Below are 17,790 nucleotides of genomic sequence, written 5' to 3'. Positions count from 1 at the left end.
TGGTTTCCCTTGATCGACTAGATGGGTGATATTCTCATAAAAGGAAATCAAATTTGTCAAACAGGACCTACCCCTCATGAACCCATGTTGGCTGGGACCAGTGACTGCTTTGTCTCCCAGGTGCGCTTCAATAACTCCTAGGATAATCTCCATAATTTTACAAGGAACTGATGTGAGACTGACAGGCCTGTAGTTGACAGGGTCTTCTTTCTTGCCCTTCTTGAAAACTGGGACAACGTTTGCCAGCTTCCAATCTACTGGGACCTCTCCAGATTCCCAAGACCATTGAAAAATTATTGAGAGAGGTCATGCGATGACATCAGCCAGCTCTTTAAGCACCCTGGGATGGATCCCATCTGGACCCATGGACTTGTATGGATCCGGGTGGAGCAGGAAATTCTGCACACGCTCAAGGTCTGTTGGGAGTTTGTCATTCACATTGGCATGGTTCTCCAGTTCAGGGCACCCAGGGTCCCAAAGCCCATCATCAGCATTGAAGGCAGAGGTGAAGAAAGCATTAAACGTCTCTGCTTTGCCTATGTCCTCGTCTGTGAGGAGACCTTGCCCGTCAAGTAAAGGACCTATGTTTTCTTTGGTTCTCCTTTTTTTTGTTCACATATCTAAAAAAACATCTTGAATTGTCTCCCACAGATGTGGCCAGCTTCAACTCTAGTTGAGCTTTGGCCACACAAATTTTTTCCCTACGAACGCGAACAGTGTCCCTGGATTCCTTCCACATTGCCTGACCCTGATTCCAGCAGCCATACAATTTCTTGTTATGCCTAAGCTCCAGAAGATCCCTGGTCAGCCAGGCCGGCCTTCTGCACTGCCTGCTTGACCTCCAATATTTTGGAATTCCCTGATCATGTGCTTTTAGGAGGCAGTGCTTAAAGGCTGTCCAACACTGATGGATGCCAAAACCTTCAAAAGCAGCTTCCCAGGGGCCTTGCTGACTAGTTCCCTGAGCAGCCTGAAGTCTGCTTTCCCCACATCCAGGGCTGAAGTTTTGGTGGCAGTTTTCCTTCTGTCACCAAAAAAGTTTAAACTCAACTGCTTCATGGTCTCTATGACTAAGACGGCCACCAATTGCCACGTCTTCCACAAGACCCTCTCTGTTTTCCAGCAACAGATCAAGGAAGGCACCTTTCCTGGTTGGCTTTCTTAGCACCTGCACCAAGAAGTTATCATCTAGGTGCTTTAAGAACCTTCTGGACCTGCTCGTGTTGGCTGTGTGATATACCCAATTAACTTCTGGCAAGTTGAATTCCCCCATAAGGACAAGGGTAGTTGATCTCAAGGTATGTCTTAGTTCCTCAAAGAATAATTCATCGGTGTCATCATCCTGGTTGGGTGGTCTGTAATAGACTCCCACGATGACATCCCCTTCATTTGTTCATCCCTTAATCCTTACTCAGAGGCTCTCAACTTTGCCATCCCCAACTTGAAGCTCCCTACAGTCTAGCCCCTCCTTCACATACATCACCACCACCCCCACCTCCTCACCTGCCCTGCCTGTCCCTCCTGAAGAGCCTGGAGCCATCTATTGCAGCACACCAGCCATAGGACTCATCCCCCCAGGTTTTGCTTATGCCAATGATGTCGTAGCTGTGGGACTGGGCCAAGACTTCTAACTCATCCATTTTATTCCTCATACTGCATGCATCTGTGTAGAAGCACTTCAAATGCACTTCATTGCATGCAGCACCTTGTGGAGCTGACCGAAAGGCCTCACTGGCACACAGTCCCTCTGATTCTAGTGCACCATCACCAGCTCATCACCAGCATGCCTGGTTTTATCCCTTTCCCCCTTCGACTCTAGTTTAAAGCCCTATCTATCAGCCCTGGCAACTCCTGAGCCAAAATCCTTACCCCTCTCTGAGAGAGGCGCATCCCATCTGGTGCCAGTGGAACCGGTGTCACATAGACCTTCCTGTGATTGGAAAAAAACAAAGTTCTGTCGGTTGCACCAGTCCCGAAGCCATGTATTAATGTGATGAGTCTGTTTGTCAGCATTGATCCCCCCTTATCGGAAGGACAGAGGCAAACACAACCTGTGCCCTTGATCCTTTAAGTAGTCTCCCCAAAGTTCTAAAGTCCCTTTTGATTGCTCTCAGGCTTCTCTTTGCTACCTTTTCATTTCCAGCCTGAAAGACCAGTAACAGGTAGTAGCCGGTGGGCTGTACCATGCACTTAACTTTCTTAGCAATGTCTCTTCTCCGTGAGAAATCTGTGGGTTGGGCCCAGTTGTCATATTGGGCCCTCTGTCCCTTTCAGAAGGGAGTCCCCCATGATGATAACCCTATAAGCCCTAAGAAAAAGGGATGGAAAAATCTACCGCTGTTCTAGAGGCACAGATGCATGAAGTGCCAGGAAAAATATTGGCAAAAAGGTGTTCTGTGAACATTGTTTCTCCAGTTTCCAGCAGATAGTCCTCCAGACACACTAATGAATACTATGAGCAGGACTAGAGGGATCCTGCCTCAAGCCAGGGGGAGAAAACAGACAATTGTGTGCTATTCGACTTCAAGGATTTAATGGCTGGCACATCAGGCCCACAGCAGAATCAGGCTCTAGTGGACAGCGGTGCACAGTGTACTGTGATGTCATCAAGGGCCAGAAGCCATTTGTATTTCTGGAGTGACAGGGGGATCCCAGCAGTTAACAGTACTGGAGGCTGAAGTGAGTCTCACAGGGAAAGAGTGGCAAAAGCATCCCACTGAGACTATCCTGGAGCCTTTGTGCATCCTTGGCATAGACTGCTTCAAAGAGGGTACTTCCAAGACCCAAATTTCACTGGTGGGTTTTTGTCATAGCTGCCTGGGAGATGGAGGACATTAACCAGTTGTGTCTACCTTGCCCACTCTTTCACAGGACCCTTCTGCTCTGGAGGTGCTGATAGCCAATGAGAAGCAGGTGCCAATCACTACCAGCCGTGCACCTGAGGCAGTATTACACTAACAGAGACTCCCTGATTCCCCTGCATGAGCTGGTTCATCAACTGGAGAGCCAAGGACTGATCAATAAGACTCTCTCACCCTTTAATAGTCCCATATGGACAGTGCAAAATTCTAATGGTGAGTCAAAGATAACGATGGACTTCTGTGGCCTGAATCAAGTCCCACCACCACTGAGTGCTGCTGTGCCGGGTATGCTAGAACTTCATTCAATATGAACTGGAGTCAAAGGCAGTCAAGTGCTATGCCACAATTAATATTCCTAATGCATTTTTGTCCATCCCTTTCACAGCAGTACACATGCCACACTTTGCTTTCACATGGAGGGGTGTCCTGCCCACCTGGAATCAACTGCGCCAGGGCTGGAAACACAGCCCTACCATTTGCCATGGGCTGACCCAGAGTGCTCAAGAACACAGGGAAGCTCCTGAACAACTCCAGCATGCTGGTGTCATCATCACATGGGGCACCACAGCAGAAGAAGTATTTGAGAAAGGGAAGCAAATGTTCCGAATCCTTCTGAAAGCTTGTATTGCATTTCAACCCATTGTCTTTTTAGAGATGGTTGCGAGATGACAGCCATGTGGTGCCGAGCTGCCTGCCAGGTTAAAGCACATCATATTTGACAACCACAGTTTAAAAGCACTAATCACCCTTTCAAAAGTCATTTCCCCTGTGTTCAGAGAAGGGCAGTTGGTGATGTGTTCAGTGTGCTTCAAACACCACACCTCAGCAGAGACCCTGCTGCCTTGGGGAGCTGTCAGCCCTGAGGCCTTGGGGACACCTTGAGGGAGCCCAAGGGCACAGAGCAAGCGATGCCATGGTCGGGTGCTGCGCTGCTGAGCTGGGCTGGGCTCCTGGGCACAAGGGGAGCTCCTGGCAAGCGCTGCAGAGAGACAACTGTGCCCAGGAGCAGCTCCTCTGCACAGTGCAGCAGGGCTGGGGGCTCTGACCGCAGCTGGCACACAGAGAGGAGAGAAGGAGAGAGGGCTTGGAGGCACTGAGGAGCGCAACAACAGAGGGCAGCGTGTGGCAGGACACATCTGCAGGCTCTTGACACTGTGAGGCTCTGGCAGCAGGGCCATGCAGGTGGGGTTGCCAGAGGGGTCTTCTACAGCTGGCACATCCAATGGCTGATAGTATCTGTCAGGGTGGGCCTCACTCTACTTGTAATTTGGACTAGGAGATACTTTAGAGAATGGCATTTATGAATGGGCATTTCAGGAGGAAGACTGTGGCTTGGTTAGTCTGAAGAGGAAGGCTTTTTTGGATTCTCTGCTTTAAGATTCTTGCAGTGGAGTGGAATCTGAGTGAGTCTCAGCACACAGCTTGTGCGATGGGGTCTGTTAGCATGGACAGGGAAGAGATGTGGGGACAGAGAACCAGTTCCCAGCAAGGACATGGGCAGGCGGTGAGAGGCAGCTCCTGCCACAAATGCTGTGTGAGGGAGGGCTCAGGCACCTCCCTGGGACAATCGCTGCTCTTCTCTCCCACCAGCACAGGGCAGCTGAGACCAGAACGGATGGACAGACTGGCTGTGCTCTCTGTAGTACACTCTGCACTAGAGGAATAGTATCTGCGACTCTGAGGGTCCACAAGGTTTCACTTGTACTGCACCAGGAATGACAGTATGGAAAAAAGAAATTGCCACAGAGCTTCTTTGCTGCTAGGGGACTTGGGAGCAGCAATTTGTTCATATCAAGAGTTAAAATAATCTGAGAATACCCCGTGTTCCTCTTTACTTTTTTTTATAGGTAAGGACTGTTAACTACACTGCCCACAACAGAGTCTCCTGATCCCAGGGACACCCTCAGGCAACATCAGTCAGAGCTCATGAAATGGACCTGACTAAAGTCTGCTTAATAGGTTGAAATTGAATCAGATATCAACAGATAATTTTGTTGTATTTTCTTACTGCCTTTTCCCTCCTTGGAAGAAACCCATGGCCACAACCAGCAAACGCCCAACATCAGCTCTGTGAGTGAGTTCCTCCTGCTGGCATTCGCAGACATGCACGAGCTGCAGCTCCTGCACTTCGCGCTCTTCCTGGGCATCTACCTGGCTGCCCTCCTGGGCAACGGCCTCATCCTCAGCGCCGTAGCCTGCGACCACCACCTCCACACCCCCATGTACTTCTTCCTCCTCAACCTTGCCCTCCTCGACCTCGGATCCATCTCCACCACTCTGCCCAAATCCATGGCCAATGCCCTTTGGGACAACAGGGCCATCTCCTATAAAGGCTGTGCTGCACACGTCTTTCCGTTTGTCTTCTTTATCACAGCAGAGTATTTCCTCCTCACCGTCATGGCCTACGACCGCTACGTTGCCATCTGCAAGCCCCTGCACTACGGGAGCCTCGTGGGCAGCAGAGCTTGTGCCCAGATGGCAGCAGCTGCCTGGGGCAGTGGCTTTCTCAATGCTGTCCTGCACACGGCCAGCACATTCTCCCTGCCCTTCTGCCAAGGCAATGTCCTTGAACAGTTCTTCTGTGAGGTCCCCCAGATCCTCAAGCTCTCCTGCTCAGATGCCTACCTCAGGGAAGTTGTACTTATTGCATTTAGCTTTTGTTTAGGCTTTGGTTGTTTTGTTTTTATTGTGGTGTCCTATGTGCAGATCTTCAGGGCAGTGCTGAGGATGCCCTCTGAGCAGGGCAAGCACAAAACCTTTTCCATGTGCCTTCCTCACCTGGCCGTGGTCTCCCTGTTTGTCAGCACTATCATGTTTGCCTACCTGAAGCCCCCCTCATTCTCCTCCCCATCCCTGGACCTTGCAGTATCTTTTCTGTACTCCATGTTACCTCCAGCACTGAACCCCCTCATCTACAGCATGAGGAACCAGGAGCTCAAGGATGCACTGAGGAAATTGTTTGAATACATATTTCTTTAAAAAAAAATAATGTGCCTTTACGTTCTGAGTTTATCTCAGAAACAGTTAGGAAAGCAATTTGGTTTTATTTTTCTTGATAAATATGTTCTCCAAGTTGTGGTGTCGATTTAATTAATGTCATGTTAGCCTCCTACCTGTTCATTTATCTCTTTACTTTTCATAATTATCTCATGTATATCTAAAGCCAGGCTTTCTGTGTAGCTATAGACAATAAAGAAGCAAGCAGAAATTCATAGGTCTCAGCTGCAGTGCATTCCCATCTCCTTTGAGAGACGTTATTTTAAAAAAAAAATAGCAAAACTATTTGTGACAGTGATGCTTGATCACTTCCTTGAAACAGGGCCTCAATAGATAGAGCTTATTTTGAGGAGGACAGTCGTTTTCATAACGGGAGCCCACCTCTCCCCTCTCCTTCCATTTTCCACCTTCTATTGCTGAGTGTGACATCATATGGTATGGAATATCTCTGTGGCTGGTTTAAGTTAGTTGCCCTGGTGATGTCCCCTCTCTGTCTCTTGTGCACCCGCAGCCTGCTGGCTCTTTGGGGAGGGAGGATTAGAGGGATTCCTGATGCTATGACAGTACTGCTCAGCAGTAGACAAAACACAACCGTGATACCAGTGCTGTTCTAGCTACTCAAGCAGAGCACAGCACTGTGTGGGCTTCTACAGGAAAAGTTAACTCCATCCCAGCCAGGCCCAGTACGCTCACATATTGAAAACACAGCACCACAGGGGCTGCTCTGCAGAGAATTACTTCGTCACAGTCAGAGCCAGTGCAGGGCCACACACTGGACAAGAAGGCTCCCTCTGAGCTCTGTGAGGAGTCTGGAAGGTCCTAATAAGCAGCAGGAAGACTGAAGAAGACCAAGGCCCATCTGAAGGTTGGCTTATTCCCACCTGGGAGGCAGTGCTGGGCAGTGGGAAAGGCTATGAGAAAGACATGTGAGAAGACCATGAGAAACAAGGAAATATCACTGCCATTGCCCCAGGCCTGCAAAAAATCACTCACCAGACTTCTTTTCTGGGGCTGTGTGAGCCCAGGAGAGAGCAGTGAATGGAGCCCACGGAGCGTGAGCCTGTCTGAGGTGGACTGAGCAGAGCTCAAGTGCTCAATCTGGTGTGAGCAGGCAGAGGAGAGCTCTGCAGCCCCAGGGCACACAAAAGCCCCAGCAAAGAAGCCTGGTGAGGGATTCCTTGCAGCCCTGGGGCAATGGCAGTGACCCCATGAGCTGGGTCTGCCTCCCAGCCTGCCCAGCATGGCCCTGCAGAGTGTCCCCATGCCCCAGGCACCACAGCCCCCTCGCTCAGCAGAGCACCACTGCCAGCTGGGACTGGGGCTGGGGCTTGGAGGGTGCTTCCCCTGAATGTCAGCTTCAGTCTCATGGCTTCTGGATAAAAACATGATCTTCACTGTGCACTAGGAGCTGAGAGATCGCCAACAGGCATGAGGCTGGAACATTGCTTGCAAGGTCCCTCCTGCCCTAGCACCTCCCAGAACTGGCACGGAACTGGCTCCTGTGTGTCAGAGAGGCTGGGAGCCCAGCAGGTGTGCCATGAGCTTGGAGGATCACAACCAGATCACTTCTACCTGGGCAGGTCCTGGCCCAAAAAGGGGGTGTTTTGTAGGTGTGGCATTATAAGCTCAGTGGTGCCTCAGAAACACTAAGTCCAGCAGGAAGTGAATGGCTGTTAAATAGCATGTGAGGTGACTGCTTTCTGAAGTAGCTGACAGGTCACCCTTGACTCCTGGCTGGGATCTGTGCCTTTAGGCTCACATCTGCCAGTGTCCATGGTTTGGGCAGCAGAAGGCACTTGCTGTGCATGTAGTTTCTGAGATCGGCTCCTTCTAAGTACCTGGTAGGCCCCATAGTGGAATAAGTCTTGGGTAGGGGTTGTCATGTCAGAGGTGTCAGCTTTTGCCTGAAGTCATCCTTTAGGACTGCTTTCAGTTTTCGACACAGAGGGGGCCACTGCCTCCAAGACGCTTGCGGCAAACTGAACCATGCATGAGGGTTTGGAAAAAGATAGCCTGGGTGCAAAGAAGCCATTCCATATCTAAAAGTTGGAGGCAGGAAACAAAATTTTGGGGTGGTACAAGAGCTGCTGGGCACATTGTGCATGGTTTACCTACAGCCTTTGTGTTCTTCACCATCCTGACTTAGGTGCCACGTCAATCTCAAGAAAGGAGTAGCCAAAAGATATGAGACAGATACTCTGAGATCATGAAAGCCATCAGAAAGCTGCCCCTAAGAAAATGACTGATATGGGGAAGTCAGGAGAAGCCTGGCCAGGAGAGATGTGAGATTTGAGGGAGGGAAAAGGAGTTTGGCCAGCAGAAATTAATGATTTCTGTGAGGTTCGAACATTCAGGCAATGTTAATTTTGCTGTAACGCTGACTTAAAATAGTCATGTAAAGCCCTTGCACTACTTTAATCACTGACATTAATTGTCAATTCTAAATGCTACTCCACACCCTGACAGGAATCCACTACTCTTATGCCTGACCTCAAAGTACCCCTTCAAGCCAAAACTCAGCCCATAGCCCCTTTTCCTTATCTTTACTCTCTTGCTCATCCTGATCTGATCAGCTTGTGGGCCACAAGGAGGAGATTGGTGGGAATGCTCTGAGGAGCTCAGCTCTGCCTCAGCATCTCCTGTCCCAGGAGGAGGATCATAACTGTGGCAGGGACTGTGAGGTCACTTCTGTCTCTGCACTTGATATGGCAGCAGCAGGAACGTGTCACAGAAAGGGACTGTGAGGTCACTTGTGTCTGGAGGTGGCAGGTCAGCCTTGCTTTCTCCCTGGGATCTGGACTTTTGAGCTGACGTCTGGCAGTGGCCCTGCTAGGCCAGCAGAAGGCACCTGCTTGGCATGCTGACAGTTGGCATTGCTTCCTTGCAACACTGTGCAGGGCTGCGGAGGTGTCAAAATGAAGTTCTTCTAGTAGCATCACAGTACCCACCACATCCCACAGACCCCAAGACTAGCCCTGAGCCAGACATGGGTGTGCAGGGTCTCCTCTCCCAGTGGCCGTGGTCAGGCCTTGGCCCTTCAGCTTCATTAAAACCAACCAAGATTTTTCTCAGCACAGTGCTTTGCCTGTCTGTAACCATGGCCTCCAATTTTCTGCCCTAACAAGGCCCTGGGGAGGCTTTGTTAGTAACAGCCCTCAGTAGGGCCCATTAATACTCCAAGTCACTTCAGCTTTTCCTTCTGACTTTAGCTTCTCAAGTGGTTACATCACTCTCCTCTCAGTACCTCAACTGAGTACAGGGGGACAATCACTTCCCTGGACCTGCTGGCCACACTGCTTCTTATGCAAGCCAGGATGCTGTTGGTCTTCTTGGCCACCTGAGCACACTACTGGCCCATATTCAGCCGACTATCAACCAGTACTCCCATGTCCTTCTCTGCCAGGCAGCTCTCCAACTACTCATCTCCCAGCCTGTAGCTCTGTTTGGGGTTGTTGAGCCCCAGGTGAAAAACCCGGCACTAGAACCCCAGAAAACAGAAGAGCAGGGAGCAACCTCTTGGCTATGTTCCTGGCAGCAGCTTTGGAGAGGCGTCCAGGCTTCTGGGTTTGCCCAGAGCAAGACCCTCCTGTTACTGTGGTGCTATCCGGGAGGCCAGCTGTAACCCAGGGCTGCACAGTGCCTGCTGCTGTCTGCAGTCACAGGGATGCCACTGCAGAGAGAACAGGACTGTCACCAAGGCCTATGAGATCTGACAGCTTATCCGAATAAAAGAGCACAGGAGAACACACTGAAAGCCAAAAGAGAGCAGCAGTGACAAGGCCACGTCCTGCTGCTGGCCATGGCCATGGCTCCAGAGAAGCAACAGCCCCCACCCAAACTCCATGTAGCAGCTGGGCTCTTGGCCCTGAGCCCCTCCTGTGTGCTGGGGCTGCTACCCCAACTCCAGAGGGGATGGAAAGAGATGGCAGCTGATAAAATGTAGTTCTGATGGTTTTTTTTGTTTTGTTTTGTTTTTGTTTTTTATTTATTATGTTTCTCTACATAACCTGCTTCTTTCAATAATTAGATGACTGGGTCACTATAAATGAAAAAATAGAAATAAGAAAATCAGGTAGCAGGTTAAGGATAACATAATATAAATCAAAAGAAAAAAAATGTAGAAAATATTTATAGAGAAATATAGTAACAAAAATTTTCCTCACAGTTCCTGAAATAATCATGGAACTCACAAACATTATTGATTGCAAAGAAGCATGTATCCAAACAGTTTCCTTACTGCATCCTTGAACTCCTGGTTCCTCATGCTGTAGATGAGGGGGTTCACTGATGAAGGAACAACTGAGTAGAGAACTGACACAATAAGATCCATGGATGGGGAAGAGAGGGAGGGGGGCTTCAGATAGGCAAACATGGCAGTGCTGACAAAGAGGGAGACCACAGCCAGGTGAGGGAGGCACATGGAAAAGGCTTTGTGCCGGCCCTGAGAAGAGGGCATCCTCAGCACAGCCCTGAAGATCTGCACATAGGAGAAAACAATGAAAACAAAACAACCAAAGCATAAAGAAACAGTAAGAACAAGTGCCCCAGCTTCCCTGAGGTAGGCATCTGAACAGGAGAGCTTGAGGATCTGGGGGATTTCACAGAAGAACTGGTCCACAGCATTGCCTTGGCAGAGGGGCAGGGAAAATGTGTTGGCCGTGTGCAGGACAGCACTGAGAAAGCCACTGCCCCAGGCAGCTGCTGCCATCTGGGCACAAGCTCTGCTGCCCACGAGGCTCCCGTAGTGCAGGGGCTTGCAGATGGCAACGTAGCGGTCATAGGCCATGACAGTGAGAAGGGAATACTCTGCTCCAACCAAGAAAGCAAAGAGAAAGAGTTGGGCAGCACACCCTTGATAGGAGATGGCCCTGTTGTCCCAGAGGGCATTGGCCATGGCTTTGGGCAGAGTGGTGGAGATGGATCCCAGGTCGAGGAGGGCGAGGTTGAGGAGGAAGAAGTACATGGGGGTGTGGAGGCGGTGGTCACAGGATACGGCACTGAGGATGAGGCCGTTGCCCAGGAGGGCAGCCAGGTAGATGCCCAGGAAGAGCGTGAAGTGCAGGAGCTGCAGCTCGCGCGTGTCTGCGAATGCCAGCAGGAGGAACTCGCTCACAGAGCTGATGTTGGGCATTTGCTGACTTTGGACATAGAGCCTGCGAAATGAAAGAAAATATAAAGTATAAACTCTTATGAGTAAAGTCTCTGACTAAAATTCCCAGTAAAAGCCTTACATTACCCGTTTCCAAGAGGACCTTTGTCTATCTCCTTGTCTGGAGTCCTGCTTTCTGCTTGCTGAGCGTCCTGTACACAGCAACCACTTCTGCCCATCAGTCCCCAGTGGGACATCTCTAATCCAGTGAAATGGTTAATGTCGTTGCTGTGGAGGCACACCTTAACCAGAGGGCACATCCGGGAGGGCTGCTCTGTCCATCCCCTGCTGCCCAGCTGCTGGCTGCTTGCAGCACTCACCTGCGGGATGGATGCACACAGAGGTTGTGCTGAAAAACCACATCCCCTTGTCTGCAAGTCCTAAAGAACAGCTCAGAAAAGCCCTAGTGCAGTCTGTAAGCAGAGAGAAGAGAAGGGATATTCTCAGGTGCATCACTAACTTGTTTGTGTCTCAATTCAATGGAATAGGAAGCTCAGTCACCAGTTCAAATCCAACTACGCCAATAACATAGAGGCTGCCCCACTACCCTGTTAATATAGAGCCTACCCCACAATCAGAGCAGGAAGAGGCAGGCAGAGAGTGCAGAAAGTGCCTTCTCTTTGCAGGCAGCTTCTGCCCTGCCCTTCTTCTGCCCAAGCCCCTGGGCAGCTTGCCAGGCAGGCTGAGTGCTGAGCCTGGCAAGCAGCACAGGCCCTGCCCTGGCACACAGCCCCTGGGGCACAGCAGGGACCCTGCTCTGCACCACAGCCCTGGGCACCCCTGCCTGCACCCCCGTCTTCTCCTTCCTCCAGGACCTGCAGCTGCATTGCCCTCCATCCAGAGATTTACTGTGTTCAGGGCTGGGAAATGTTCTCCCCCAGTGAGCTCTGTGCATCCTGCCACTTCTGCCTGCCTTTAAGCACTCTGTCTCTGCAGGCAGTGCCCCCAGCCCTGCTGCGCTGTGCAGAGGAGCTGCTCCTGGGCACAGCTGTCTCTCTGCACCAAGGCCCTCTTGCCACGAGCTCTCTCTGTCCCACGAGCCTGGCCCAGCTCAGCAGCACAGCACCAGCCCAAGGCACTGCAATCACCCCTCTGGGGGCTTTGCTGATGAGCCCACGAACCTCAGGCACTCCGAGACAATTGAAGACATCTCTCCTGAAGTCCAAGTCAGAGGCAAGTTTCCTGCAGTGTCCCATTGAGGGCCAGCACTGACACAGGCTCCCTTGGAGCTCGTTAGAGCAGAACCCTGGAGGCAGTGAGGACAAGGAGTCAAAGGCAATGTGAAGGTGACACTGATGTGTGGAGAAACTGGATGTGTGTCACCAAGCACAAGGGCGCAGACAATAATGAATGATTTAAAATTTTAAAAGACAGAAAATGAAGATAAAATATTAATAATAACAATAACTATAATAATATTAATAATAATATGTACAAGGCAAGTGATGCACCATGCAATTGTTGAGAAACCCCTCACCGATGTTCAACCTGTCTCTGAGCATTAGTCCCACTCACCCTGGTCAGCCGGCATCGGGATCTCTTATGCATGTCCCTTGACCTTAATTTCTTTTCGTGCAAAATCAGCTCTCGGAGGAATTTGGAGTATTTTCTTCCCTTTCTCTAATACTCCCTCTGCTGTGTCACCCCACCCAGTAATGCCATCGATGTAGTGCAGGTGCTCAGGAGCTTCCTCCTCTTCCAGGGCAGTCTGAATCATGCTGCTGGCATGGCAGCACTCAGCATTGCGGGACTTCATTCAGGCCACGCTAGGCCTCTGTTAGTGCACTCGGTTGCTGCTATACTGACTCAGGTGCACAGTTGTGGTAGGGATTGGCACCAGCTGTCCTTCAGCCCTCATCAACACCACAACAGAAGGGTCCTGTGAGAGACCAAGGCAAGGCAGACAACAGTATAATGTCCTCTGTCTCCAAGGCAGCTATGCCAAAAGCCCACCGGTACCCTTTTGGGTCCCTGAAATATCTATCTTCTCCTGAAGCAGTCTCTTCCAAGGATGCACAGAGTCTCTGGGCCAGTGCCAATGGGGTGCTTTTGCCACTCCTTCCCACTTAGACACACTTCAGCCTCCAGTACAGTTCAGAGTTGGGATCCCCCTGTCACTGCAGACATACAAATGGGTTCGACCCTCTTAGCTTGATGGCATTAGGGTTCACTGTGCAGTGGTGCCCACTAGCTCCTGATACTTCTGTGGGTCTGATGTGCAAAGCCATCGAATCCCCACAGTCCAATAAACCCGACTGTCCCCTTCCTCCCCCTGGCTGGAGGCACAGCCCCTCTAGTCCTGCTCATAGTATTCAGTACTGTGTCTGCAGGACAGCCCGCTGGAAATTGGAGCAGCAGTTCTCTAAGAACCCCTTTTAGTGATTGTTTTTCCTTGCCATTCACATACTCGTGCCTCTAGATTTTCCATCCCACTTTCTCATGTGCTCTCCATGGTCACACAGGTAAAACCACAGGGTGGCACATAGTGTGTACCCACCATATCTCCTTTCCTGCCCTCTAATTCCAGGGAGGGGTGCTGTTTCTCCCAGCACCACAGCAGCATAGGGATAGGGATCGCGTGATTAGTCATAAGAGCGTGATGCTCTTATGACTTCTTTCTCTTCGTCCTCCTACTCATATGATGGCCCAGCTTTTCTGAAGCCTGCCTTGTCTTCTGACTAACTGACTTTCACATCCATTAGTTTTTCTTGCATAGAGGAGCAAGTGATACAGACAGAGCTTGGTTTTCTGGCTCAGACACAGGGCCCAGAAAAAGAGCTGGAGTTGCTGCAGGGCATTTTGCAGATGCTGTAGTAGCTGCAGGGTCTGTCAGAGGGGTTGGAGTGACTGCAGGGCTTTTCACAGAGGCTGGAGTGGCATTGATTGTTTTTGAAGGGGTTTTGCCCCGTTTTGTCTTTGAAGGGGTTTGACGTGCTGGGCACAGATGCAGTTACGGGGATAAAGACCACTGCTGGCAGTGGCATTGTGTTTCAAAGGCTGGGCTACATCCATCTGGAAACACCTGTGAGCTTGAAGATGATAGAATCTCCTGTGGTGAGGTGCCACTACTGCAGGGGGAGAGGGGAAGGAGTGTAAGACATGTGGGACCTCCAGACAGAGTGGTGAGTGCAGAGCAGTAAGTGTGTTCTGGGCATTAAGAAGGCCTGAAAGAGCATAGCATGGCCTTGCTGAAGGTGAGGACCTTGAGGTTTGATGTGAGGGGAGCAGGGGAAAGAGGATGTGGAGTTCAGTTCTGGGATAGAGGGACAGAGGAATTCTGTCTTCTGGCAAAGACAGAAGCAGGTTTGGATCCAGGACATCCTAGGTGACTGAGGATTATTAACAGGACTTAAAAGAAGCTAGAAGAGTTTGGAGGGATCTCCCAGGCTTTGGCAAAAACCCAGGCAACCACAGCTTTGAGTTAGAAAGAACAGGCAGGGATGTCATAGAAACATTGAGTGGCTGGGGTTGGAAGTGACCTTAAAAATCCTCTAGTTCTGACTCCCTGCCATGGGCAGGGATGCCACCCACTAGATCAGGTTGCCCTGAGCCTCTTCTAACCTGGTCTCAAACACCTCCGGGGATGGGTATAGTGGGTTTACGTGGCAATGTTACCTGGGGGGCTGCAGGGGTGGCTTCTGTGAGAAGAATCCAGATGCCCCATGTGAGATAAGGGCTGGTTTCAGCCAGCTCCAAGGGGACCTGCTCCTGAGAGCCAAGCCAATAAACGATGTTTGAGCCTTTGTGAGGGCAGATTAAAGAAAGGGGAAAACAAACAAACAAACAAAAAATGCTGCTCAACAGCAGCTAGGAGAGCGAGGAGTAAGAAACAGTCTTTCAGACACCAAGGTCAGTGCAGCAGGAGGGCAGGAGGTGCTCCAGGCACGTAGCAGCAGTTCTGCTGTGGCCTGTGGAGAGGCCTCTCGTGGAGCAGGTGGACGTGGCCTGGAGGAGGCTGCGGCCCATGGAGAACCCCCGCAGGAGCAAGCCCTGGACCCGAGCTGCAGCCCGTGGAAAGGAGCCCACATGGAGCAGGGGGTCTGAGGGGATCTGCCGCCTGTGGGGTACCCGTGCTGGAGCAGTTTGCTTCTGGGGGATGGACCCTGTGGTACGGAGACATGTGGGAGCAGTTCCTGAAGAGCTGCTGCCTGTGGGCAGCCCCCATGGGCTCAGTTTGGGAAGGACGGCATCCTGTTGGAGGGACCCCACATGGAGCAGAGGCAGAGAGTGATTGTGAAGGAACATCGGAGACGAAGTGCTACAGACTGACCGCAACCACTAGTGGCCATTCCCCTGCAATGCTCGAGGGAAGGAGGTGGAAGAAGGTGGATAGGGGGAAGTTGTTTTTATTTTGTTTTCTTTGATTCTCAATCCTATAGCTTGCTAGTAATAGGCAGTAAATTTAACTAATTTCCCTATGCTGAGTCTGTTTTTCCCTTGATGATAACTGTAAACTAATCTCCTGGTCCTTACCTCAACCCTTGAGCCCTTTTATTCATATTTTCTTCCTGTTTACCATTGAGGAAGGGGATTGGGGAGTCAGATAGCAGTTGTGGTGGAGCTCAGCTGCTCACCTGAGCAAAACAACCAAATGAAGCAGAAGAAGAAGGGCAATGTCATGATTGTGAAACAAATCAAGGCATCAGTTTCCTCAAGACATCCTTGAGCTCCTGGTTCCTCATGCTGTAGATGAGGGGGTTCACTGCTGGAGGCACCACCGAGTAGAGAAATGAAATCACCAGGTCAAGGGATGGGGAAGAGATTGAGGGGGGTTTCAGGTGGGCAAACATGATGGTGCTGACAAACAGGGAGACCACGGCCAGGTGAGGGAGGCACATAGAAAAGGCTTTGTGCCGACCCTGCTCAGAGGGAATCCTCAGCACTGCCCTGAAGATCTGAACATAGGACAACACAATGAAAACAAAACATCCAGTGGTTAAAGAGGCACTAAACATGAGAAGCTGACCTTCCCTGAAGTGGACAGCTGAGCAGGAGAGCTTGAGGATCTGGGGGACCTCACAGAAGAACTGCTCCACAGCATTGCCGTGGCAGAGGGGCAGGGAAAATGTAGTGGCCGTGTGTAGGACAGCATGGAGAAAGCCACTGCCCCAGGCAGCTGCTGCCATCTGGGCACAAGCTCTGCTGCCCAGGAGGCTCCCGTAGTGCAGGGGCTTGCAGATGGCAACGTAGCGGTCGTAGGCCATGACTGTGAGAAGGTAATATTCTGCTCCAACCAAGAAAGCAAAGAGAAAGAGTTGGGCAGCACAGCCTTGATAGGAGATGGCCCTGGTGTCCCAGAGGGCATTGGCCATGGCTTTGGGCAGAGTGGTGGAGATGCAGCCCAGGTCCAGGAGGGCGAGGTTGAGGAGGAAGAAGTACATGGGGGTGTGCAGGCGGTGGTCGCAGGCTACGGCGCTGAGTATGAGGCCGTTGCCCAGGAGGGCAGCCAGGTAGATGCCCAGGAAGAGCGCGAAGTGCAGGAGCTGCAGCTCGCGTGTGTCTGCGAATGCCAGCAGCAGGAACTCAGTGATGGTGCTTCTGTTGGACATCTGCTTTTTTCAGGATGTGATCCTGAAAAAAGAAGAGGATGAGAGTAATAAAGTACAAGAAATGTATCAGAGGAAAACGAATGCTCTTTCTCATTTAAAATCATCACCTATATTGTGACATTTGGCAGATCCCTTTCATGCATCCTGATTCATTCTGCCTGACGGTGTCTGTTGGAACAGGGGGCTCTACTGTGGGCAGTGCAGGAGTCAGCCCTGTCCTACAGCAAGAGGTGAAGAGGAACATGTGGTAATGTTGGTTTCACTTCCTTCTTGTTCACAAAATGCTTTGCCCCAGTATCGCTCCCAGTTCACCAAACTGCAGAGCAGAGCTGTGGAGCCTTATTTATTTATTGATTGATAGATTGATTGATTGATTTGATTTTTTTGTTTCCTCTGTCCCACCACTCCTGAGGAGTGTTTCCAAGTCACAAACCCTGGCTATTTGTGCTGAACTCAAAGGGAATCCTTGTAGATCATTATCAGAGAAAAAGGGACTGTCACTTTAGTGCACGGTGTTCTCCTTCAGGCCAGTCTGTCCACCAAGTGTGGTTTCAGCTGCATTGTGAGAGCTGCAGGAAAGTTCTATTCACATGTTTGACTGAAAAGAACAAAGATCCTGCTGAGAGCAGAGGAATCCAGGCTCACAGTGCCCATCTGCACACCCCTCACCCTGTCCCTCCACCCAAGCACACCAAGGGCTCACGCCATGGGCATGTGAAACCCCCATCCCCAGCCAGCCTGCAAACAAGACCAGCAGCAGCACGGCCAGCTGGAGAAGCCAGGAGGAATGCCAGCGTGCTGCTGCCAGGGGAGGCAAGGCCAGGGAGGGACAGACGGACACTCAGCAGACCCTCCTGTGCTGCAGCTCTGCCTGCAGATAAGGCAGCTCCTTCTGGGGACACCGGGGGCTTGAGGGCAGAGGCTGTGCTGGAGGGAGAGGAGAGCAGGGGGTGTCCCAGGGAAGGCGTCTGCCCTGCAGGGGATGGCAGGGAGGTGCCTGAGCCCTCCCTCGCACAGCATTTCTGGCAGCAGCTCCCTCTCACTGCCTGCCCATGTCCCTACTTGTTTCTATGTCCCTGCTGGGAGCCGGTTCTCTGTCCCCACATCCCCACCCTGTCCATGCTCAGAGACCCCATCCCACAAGCTGTGTGCTTCCTGAGTACAGGACATCACAGGGGTTGCAGCTCCTGAAGACCTGACAAGCCCTGAGGAGACAACAAACATTGTTGTTTCA

The 17,790-nt window shown here is 51.1% G+C and overlaps 2 protein-coding genes across 2 annotated transcripts; one reads left to right on the top strand and one right to left on the bottom strand.

Moving 5' to 3' along the window:
- Positions 1-1,066: 1,066 nt before the first annotated feature.
- On the top strand, positions 1,067-5,840 carry LOC311216225 (olfactory receptor 14C36-like; the record flags this gene model as incomplete). The annotated part of the gene is made up of 2 exons (XM_084297772.1): positions 1,067-1,151; positions 4,891-5,840. The coding sequence occupies 2 exons, from the start codon at positions 1,067-1,069 to the stop codon at positions 5,838-5,840; spliced, it is 1,035 nt and encodes a 344-aa protein (XP_084153898.1).
- Positions 5,841-10,053: 4,213 nt separating this feature from the next.
- LOC311216224 (uncharacterized protein) lies at positions 10,054-16,556 on the bottom strand (the record flags this gene model as incomplete). Its single annotated transcript, XM_084297771.1, has 4 exons — positions 10,054-11,011; positions 11,095-11,235; positions 11,328-11,378; positions 15,649-16,556. 4 exons carry the CDS (start codon positions 16,554-16,556, stop codon positions 10,054-10,056), a joined length of 2,058 nt encoding a protein of 685 aa, XP_084153897.1.
- Between the last annotated feature and the right edge of the window lie 1,234 nt (positions 16,557-17,790).

This window comes from Netta rufina (assembly GCF_964035555.1).
Source record: "Netta rufina genome assembly, chromosome: 18".
Lineage (NCBI taxonomy): Eukaryota > Metazoa > Chordata > Aves > Anseriformes > Anatidae > Netta > Netta rufina.
Note: the sequence above shows the minus strand (reverse complement) of the source record. Positions and strands in the feature narration are given on the sequence as shown.